Source organism: Ruditapes philippinarum, unplaced genomic scaffold (assembly GCF_026571515.1).
Source record: "Ruditapes philippinarum isolate M1 unplaced genomic scaffold, ASM2657151v2 ctg2557_1_1_1_1, whole genome shotgun sequence".
In the NCBI taxonomy this organism is placed as follows: Eukaryota; Metazoa; Mollusca; class Bivalvia; order Venerida; family Veneridae; genus Ruditapes; species Ruditapes philippinarum.
Genome location: NW_026859120.1, coordinates 217,073 through 226,257, shown reverse-complemented (window position 1 = coordinate 226,257; position 9,185 = coordinate 217,073). Strand labels below are relative to the sequence as shown.

Sequence of the window (9,185 nt, the reverse complement as noted above, 5' to 3'; positions counted from 1 at the left end):
AATGCATTATTGAAATTTGTTAGACTGGTTAGACGACAGATTAAGTAAATTTTATTTAGTTAGTACACATTAACCAAAGTTAGACTTAGCAGAAATTTGAAAAATACTACAATGTGATTGGACGAAGAATAATGTTGATCATTAAGACATAATCTTGCGTAACAGTCACGAGCTGTAATATATAATTATGGTAATCAATATTTTTAGGACAATTAGTTAATGTGAGTTCATTTTTTTAAACTGCCGAAGACAGTGTATATATTTCTATTTTAGATCAGAAACATTATTTGCTGAACTTAAAAAAATAGCTGCATTTTCGGAAGTATCATTTACCACACTAAGAAAAGCTGAAGTATCTTGTTTTATTGTACTCATTCGTCGTAGTAAGAGAAACGCTTTAAAGCAAGAGAGTAATTAAAGGTCTGAGAGATTTCACTTTGTATTTGAAGATCTGATGAAGTATTTTTCTGAGAAAACCAACGATACTTGAAAATCGGAGGGTATTCATGAAAACAAAAATATGCTAATGATTTTTATTATTTAACATGTATATACTGTATAAGTATTTTGAAAGTGAAAGGGTAAAGTAAGACTTACAAAGCCACAATTGTGTTAAGAGGATGGATATACATGTATGTTCACGGGTAATAATAAAATGAAGTTTAGTTTAGTGACCCTTGAAATTTGCTTCCTGTAAATGACAGTCTCGATTTAGATATACTTCCCGATAAATGGATTTAACAAACTAAGGTTCAACAGTATTTAACCACAATATCTTAACGACAATGAAATGTAAATTATTTCAAAAAATGTATTTCTATGACGTATGCAAAAATACTTGTTCTTAGTATTCAATTTATTGGAAAGAAAACAATACATATAGTTTAATTACTCGGCCCTCGAGCTCTTACAACACGGATATTATTACAAGCGCCAATAATTGCTGCGCATTATCTGAATGATTTCATTTTGTGATTCTACTGCCGGACGACCCGGATTGTTTGTGGATATTTCAGAAACAAATTCTTTTCAAGGCTGACAAATGCGTCTTTGATAAGGTAATACCGTTTTAAAAAAGTTGTAATGTTCAAGTCAAATTTTAAAAAATACTTGTATTATGCTTTAAAAATTTCAAAATAATAATTTATATATACGGTACAATCTTTTATGGGAAAAGGATATCTAAATGGATTCTTTCCTTTTGTTACCTCCATTTTACTTTTGACTGAACACTTTAAATAATTTCTAACTGGTCACCTTTATGTCAAAGAAAGCATTAAGAAAAGTAACAACGAAAATAGATAAAAATTGAAAATTGAGAAATATTCTTACTGATCATTTCAATTTGCAGATAGTATGACAACTTTATAACTTTATCAATGAAAGGTAACACCTGATAATATTTTAGAAACAGTGATCTGTTAATCAAAAAATTTTCGAACCTACCGGTAAACACGGACACGGAAACTTATTTGTATGTTTTTTATACGGGCAATAGCAACTTTATACCGACTTCAAAATAAACCTTCAAACATAAAGCTATTTGATTTTTAGTCCTGTTCTATATACTTGTGGCTCCATGTCATGCCAATTATTCGTGCAAGACTTCCTACACAGTGCAATTAGATAAAAGTCAAACTATCAAAAAGGCCAGTTTACATGTGGTAATAGCAGGTGTTATCTTATATTGTGAATTGAAAATGTTTTATATGTCTTATAGCTAGTGTACAGATTTCTAATCTTTAACAGCAATATGATTTGAAACAATGTCGTAATTGAGAAGACAGATTGATTGAAATAAAAAACGGAGTGGCTATAAAACTAACGTAATGTTTACAGTGAGAATGTAGTAAAAAGTCATTGCAATGTATAGGGCATAATTTGATTCAGATAGCAAACATTAAATCGCCTCACATTCTCGCCAGATATTATGTTTTTCTAATCAAGTACTCAATACAGATTAAATATATTTCCAATTGTGAAACAAACATCGTTTTTTTGTGCTGAACGTGATTGAAATTCTCTTTTTGGTATTTTAGTCACGCATCGTTGGTTTTAATCAGAAAACTCACTTTTGATATGTGGATATAATAGACGTTACTTACAAAACAATATGTAATAAAATACAGTATTTACCTATCAAAGAAACATACAATAATTTCGACTTAAATACCCCTGTCAAGCTTATAAAAATACATCTTATCTTATCCTACCAAACAAGGTGTTGAAATCAATTAACCCCCTTGTACATCGTCTCGTCTGTTAATTTGAAGATAACTCCAAAAGCAAACTCAATAAGTCGGTTTCAACAACTCCTTATTCTATTTGAACATGGATTTATAATATCTGTCATATTTTGCGGTTCGGATCGGAATATCCGTCCCGAAATGACCCGCCCGTCGGGCGGTAACGAGGCTTTATTTTATTTTGTTTAACTTGTCATTATTTTGTATAGATTTATTCATTATCATATAAAACAAAACAACACTTCTGACCAAAAGAATAGGCTGAATAATTTAGATAAGACCTTGACATTGACTGTCAATGTCACATGATTGAATTTTGTTGATATTTTCTAAACTTTGTCATTTATTTATGGGAATGATTCAAACATGGAAAAACAACAAGTGTGAGCAATTAAAATAACGAAAAATGAAACCATATTTTTTTCTTTAATTTGTCTTTTTAAAGATTTTTTAAACTGTTTATATGTTTGCTTTTAGAAAAAAAAGCTCTTGTTTTACTTAAACTGAAACGATGTTAAGATTTTTTTGCAATAATTGCTAAAAGGGATGATTTATCTATTTATTTTATTTAATTCAAGTTCAAGACTATTCTTGTTCTATTGACAATATCTCTTACAAACTCCAAAGTCTTAAGTTATCATTAATTTATATTAAGCATGTTGGTATAAACAAGAAAAAAATATTCATGGCCGATGGACTAAAGTTTCAAGCTGTGTCCTAATTTTATTTTTATATACGGAAAAACTTTTAATTATAAGCTGTCTTGATATACCGACAATCTCCATGTGTTGATTTTACCATCATTTTTCAACGTCATGGGAAGAAACTTCTTATTATTCGGCATTAAGGAGTATAACCTATCAGACGAATTTGCTTTACCGGAATGAATATTTGTCATAAACAAAATATATAACGCTTGCATTATTTACATCATGTTTATCATACAGTTGATGTGACACATGTCATGATTGTCTAAATAATCCTTGAAAGTGAAAAGAATGATGGTCGAAACAAAAACATAATTAGATACGAACGCACATGTTTTGAGAGTTTAAATACAAGATCAAAATTAAACAATATTCAAGCTCAAAATAAAACAAACTGCAACAAACTTTAAATTACAATTGTAATTACATAATGTTTTAAACTTTTTAAGGTTAAAACATTTGATATGGAGGTGGCAGGACGTAAGGAGAGCAGTGAAGATAAGGTCAAGCAAAAATGCCAACCCTGCCAAGACGAAAATGTTCTTCATGAAGCTTACGGATATTGCAAAACATGTGGAGAATACTTGTGTGATGCTTGCTACAAATATCATCGTCGACCAAAACCTTTTAAAGACCACGTTCTTGTTGAATACAAGACCATTATGTCAAAAGACAGAGCCCCTACGCCTCCAGACTCAGATAAACATAAGGTTTCAGATGACCAGGTTCTGCAGCAAGGTGAAAATAATGATAAATGCAAGACAAAGAAAGCACCCCCACCAGTTCCTAAGAGAAGGACGGTATGCAATACAAAATGTTCTGTTCACCCTTCAGAAGATCTAAAATATCATTGCAAAACTCATAAAATAATTGTATGTAGCGAATGTGCTTTAAAAGAACATAGACAATGTGACGAGCTGGATAACATTCATGACATTTATGATTCTGAAAGTAAACGCATTGTTTCAAAAATCAAATATGTAGAAGATAAAGCAGCGTATATAATAAAGCAAGAAACAAATGCCAACGAAGGAGCTGACGTATCGTATGAGGAGGTTTTGTCACAAATTCGTTTAGATAGAGAGCAAGTTAACAACTATTTTGACGAGACAGAAAAGAGCTTAAACAATGAGGTTTATAGATTTCGAGAGGAAAGCGAGAATAGGCAGACGGAGATGCTCGATATATGTCAGAAACTTAAAAAGGTTTGATAAATATGTAATCATATAGAGGATCTTTCATTTATTGTTGCCTAGATGTTACATGACAAACAATCTCCATATGAGCGTGATACGGTCCCGATATTACTTAAATATGACTTGGGTAGTTTTGCTACGAAATCAGTGATTGTTATGCATTCAAACATTGCATTAATATAATGCTGACTGTGTATACATTTGTCGCACTTCATCCAAACAGGCAATTAATTCTTTAAACCTTCCGTGAATTGGTTTCATATTTACTGACTTTTGTATGGACATATTTTTGACAGATAGCAAACTTTTTTTTCTATTAATAAAGGATTTATTTTCATTGAGTGGTATGTAAAACAATTTCATATGTGGCGGTAGTCAATGGTAAAATATGATAATTTTCATACCACATTATGAAAATAAATCATGTATGTATAGAAAAATCTTGAATTTTCTGTATATTATATACATTTTTTGACATTATGATTTGAAAGACTTTCCTAATTTTTTTGTTTTGGCTGAATTTAGATGAAAGTAGTCCGGCAAGATATCCGTAAAAATACGGAAAATATGTGCAGTGGACTGTGTTGAAAAAATAAAATTTTAAGGTAAAAATATGGAAATTAAAATATGCATTTTATTTCATCAATATTTCCTAATTAAGTATGTAATAAATTTGTCTATTTTTTATTATGATTTTGAGAACTTATATAATATTTTTACGGTTTCAGAAAAAAGACTTAATAAGGGATACCAATGTATCAGAAATTGAGAGATACATATCAATGACCGAAGGAGAGTGCGAAGTAGACAACATAAACAGAGATCTCAAGGGAGTTTTCGGTCTGCCGCGTTTACGTGTTTCTTATAAATCACAGTACCAAATGCTTGATTCGGGAAACTTGGTTGCCGAGAAACATCAAAGGGAAATTGGTAGACGTAAACTTAAGCTTCAAAAAAAGATAAATATAGCAGGGGGAAAGCAGTCGTGTGCCATAACTGATATAGCAACACCATCAAATGAAACATTTCCAGTGATACTTGTAGATTGTGTAAACCAAAGACTGATTATCATTTCCGATGAATATTCACCGATATATCACCAGCTTCAATGGAGGCCTTGGGGAATCACATTTATTAGCTATATTAGTCAAAATGGTGAAATAGCAATTACTTTTCCACAAGAAAACAGGATATCATTGTTGACTATCGGTAAAAATATTTCTGAAAGTAAGCGTTCATGTATAAAAGTAAAGAGTCCTGCTGGAATCAGATACCATAAGTCTGAAAATGTGATGATAGTTGTCACAGATTTTATCAATGCTAGCATTCAGTGTTGGTCGCTAAACGGTCATTTGGTGAGAACCATTGCTTCTTTCGATTACAACATTGACAGAATAAACCTTACAAATGATGATCAAATCATTTTTGTTTCTCACACAAAGCACTGCATACAGTCGTGTGATATGTCTGGCAAAGTTTTAAGATATTTTCCATATATAGATGACAGTATGTGTGGACCATATGGTATAGCGTCTGATCAAAGTCAGACAATCTATGTATGTGGATTCAAATGCTTGCGTGGGGTTTCAAGAGAAGGGGAATGGAATGAACTTCTGACAAGAGATGACGGATTTGAACCACAATCACTTCTTGTCAGCAACGGGTCAGATAGGCTTTACGTTGGACAAACAAGAAAATCTTGGAGTGCTGATAATGAATTTCTTATTTTTGAATTATGAAAAAATTATGACAAACTAAGACATTGAAAAAGCTATCCAAATGTAATGGTGGCTAGATTTTGCTTTCTAATTATAAATCTGCTGACCTTTAATATTAAAGGAGCAATAAGCAAGTGAATAGTTTTAATCTTTTTGTAAGAAATGCAGATATGTTAAGGCTGTGATGATGTATTTATAACATTTCGTGTTATTATCAAAAACTTGTTTAATGCGAAATATTGTAAAGAAAATAAAAGGTACTCAGGGCTTTTAACTTAAAGAAAGTTTAACAATCTATTTGAATTTTGTTACATTATTTAAGTTGGTATGAGCCAATTGGATAAGATGGTGTTTCAAGTTAAACTTAACATTGCTAGCAGATGATCATTAAAATAAATAAGAGTTTAAATTCTACCTGTTAGGACCACGTTTCTTAAAGGAACTTGTTAATGATGCAAAATTGTCAATTCAATTATTTGTAAGTAAATTAAAGTAACAGTAGGTAAACGGTTCAGCATTTAATGGAGGGACACCAACATAGACTTTAATGTTTTACTGTTATGATTGTTTAATGGGAAGATGGTTGTCAAATGTGATTTTTATCTGATCATGTCTTTGCATATGTGGTATTCGCCTGATACCGTTTGTGAAAACTTAAAAGACTTTTATATTATGTTTAAAACAATGGGTCATCGATAGGTTTGTTCAAGGGCTGCATGTTAAAAAAAGGAAAACAGTCTATAAGAAGTATATAATCATGTTAAAATTGATTTTGAGTATGCAAAGTACATTTTGTGTACTAGAATATTTTACCTTCTTTCAGATGTTATTTAACACAATTAAGGTTATCTTCATATCTTTTGAAAATTCAAACAGGTCGATACGGTACCCAGAGAATTGAGAGAGAAATCAACGTTATTTTATATACTGTGATAAGCACGACAGTGAAGACGAATGTCATTTTTATTTTTATTTGCCCATGTTATATTGATTAAAGGAAATTGTACATAAAAAGTATTATTTTGTTAAACCAATCATGTTTTAAAAGTGATAAAGGAACAAATCCCACAAATGTAGCAATTAAACTTAATATGACATTATAGAGCATATGCTAAACATATTTCATTCCATCTTCTTAGAATAGAAAATAATGAATATTGGATGTATAAAATGTCATGTAATTGTATTAAATGTAAATGCGTTAATGTATGTGGTATTGCGATTCGATACTTATAAACGATGGTTTATCATGTGACTGAAATTTATTAAATTTAAATGTATCAAGTTTGTAAATATGTTACGATGATATACCTGTGGTACAAATCTAATGAAAAATATATGTTCTGTTCTGATTATAATAGATATTAACTGTCGAATTCTCCAGATGTACTGTTTGTATAATGCTACACTGAAATACAATAATAGTAATCACTAAAGTCAATGATTATGCTTGTAAGGTTATGCATTCATTCTTCCATTTATTCATTTTTATTGGTCAGAAGAAAAAGACATTATCATGGACGCGGAATCCGGTTTCAAATCAAAGTACTATACCATATACTAATAGATAGGTCGTCCTCATGGACATGGAGTCGACGGCATGCTATTACAAATATTTAGTTCCATGTATAAGATTGTAAAATCTTGTGTATAAAGAAAATTCTTAACAGACTTTTAAAGACATGAAGGTGAATAAGTAACTTACGTCTGTATGTAGAATCAGGTCGATTTCTACTGATAATAAAATTTGAATCGCAGTGATAAAATACATGTATTTTCTGATACTGTGCTGAAAAATAGAGAATTGCATTTTAAATACAATACTATCACGGCCGTTGGCATTTAACTAACAGTTCAAACAATGGAATTGATAACATGTGATAGACTTGTTAAACGTAAGTGAATGTAACGGAGTCTTGATGTTTCCATATTTTGTTAAAATTAATACTCGGACTCGTTTATAGTATACAGAAAGAGACATGCTGAAGTGTTCAGTTTATAAGAAATTGAAAAATGTGTTTGAAAAGTCAAGATATGTATTATTTTGAATAATTTAAAGTACAGATGCGTTATCACAAAAATCGGTGAAGGGAAGGAAGACACTCATTCAATCCAATTCCAAGAAATAAAAGGAAATGTATATCATTATATTGTGACATCATCGACATAGAAGAAGAGTTATAGTTATCCTTATGTTATGTTATGTTATCCAATAACTATCTTGTATTTTTCGTAAAAGAGAGAATATGACTGGATGCGACTCTTATGTATCATTTAAGTGATTAGCCTGCCCATGCTCTGCCATGTGCCCTGTCCTGGTTTTGTTTGGGGTCCGGGTTACGTACATTGAACGCCGCCTTTCCTTGTTGATCTTGTTTATCATATTTTTTCAATTATCTTTTTTCAAATTGAAGATACATTTTACCCAGGGCTATATGTTGATTTAGATTCTTGTTCTTCGTATATTTTCTTGTGTTTTGTACCGAATATTATTAACATTTTCAAAAAATTAGATCATCTGAAACTGGTTTATGTTTTGTTATATTTTTTTCAAAAATTGTCATTAATTTGCTTTAGCTAGTTTTGATATATGAAATGTTGAATTCATATTTTAGTTTGTATTCATGTATCTATTAGTGTATTATTTACTTTTTCATTTTTTATTTCATCAGTGCAGGTTGGAAACTGGTTTTAAGATAGTCATTTGTATCATCACACTATACATCCAAATTCTAATGGGCAAAATGCAAGTTTTGTTTCTCATTTGTCTTGATTTTATTATTATTATTTTAACGAAAATAACATATATATCAGTCACTGCTATATTCTTATTTTTTCAAACAGAAGTGTTGTAATTGTTTGTAAAAACTGTTGGTATATATAACATTTTCTACAGCATCTTATATTATATCTGATTTATGATAAGCATACACTTAAGACATATATTGAACATGCATAGCACATTATATAATATAAACTTTCAAAATTTACTCATAGGGTACAGTCTATCATACGAATATTACTTTGATACCGTTTCATTGACTAATCAACTTCTTTAATATTGCATGCATCAGTGGTAGTAGCTTTTATAATTGCCTTTGAAATTGATACAATTACTGCACTGTCCAGGAAACATTCACCATGAAAGTTAAGGCTTTTCCCAAAAATACTTCAATTCGAAAGTATAATAGTGTGTTTTAATGAAGAAAGTCATGTTTTAGTCATTGTAATAAAGGTATCGGAATCTGAAAGTTGTTTTGCCTACATTTTATTGTAAAAAAAAAAGTTATGAAAATAAGCCGACTTCACGAATCATTT

General features: G+C 30.4%; 1 protein-coding gene across 1 annotated transcript; it reads left to right on the top strand.

Annotated features, from left to right (window-relative positions):
- Window positions 1-741: 741 nt before the first annotated feature.
- On the top strand, window positions 742-8,195 carry LOC132755314 (uncharacterized). Its single transcript, XM_060746165.1, has 3 exons — window positions 742-1,058; window positions 3,403-4,158; window positions 4,878-8,195. The coding sequence occupies exons 2-3, from the start codon at window positions 3,418-3,420 to the stop codon at window positions 5,886-5,888; spliced, it is 1,752 nt and encodes a 583-aa protein (XP_060602148.1). The 5' UTR covers window positions 742-1,058; window positions 3,403-3,417; the 3' UTR covers window positions 5,889-8,195.
- The last annotated feature ends 990 nt before the right edge of the window (window positions 8,196-9,185 follow it).

Excerpts from the sequence above, each read along its gene's own strand:
- LOC132755314 (XM_060746165.1), top strand. The coding sequence starts at position 3,418 with ATGGAGGTGGCAGGACGTAAGGAGAGCAGTGAAGATAAGGTCAAGCAA. Across the intron at positions 4,159-4,877 it reads TATGTCAGAAACTTAAAAAG|AAAAAAGACTTAATAAGGGA; the intron begins GTTTGATAAATA and ends TTACGGTTTCAG.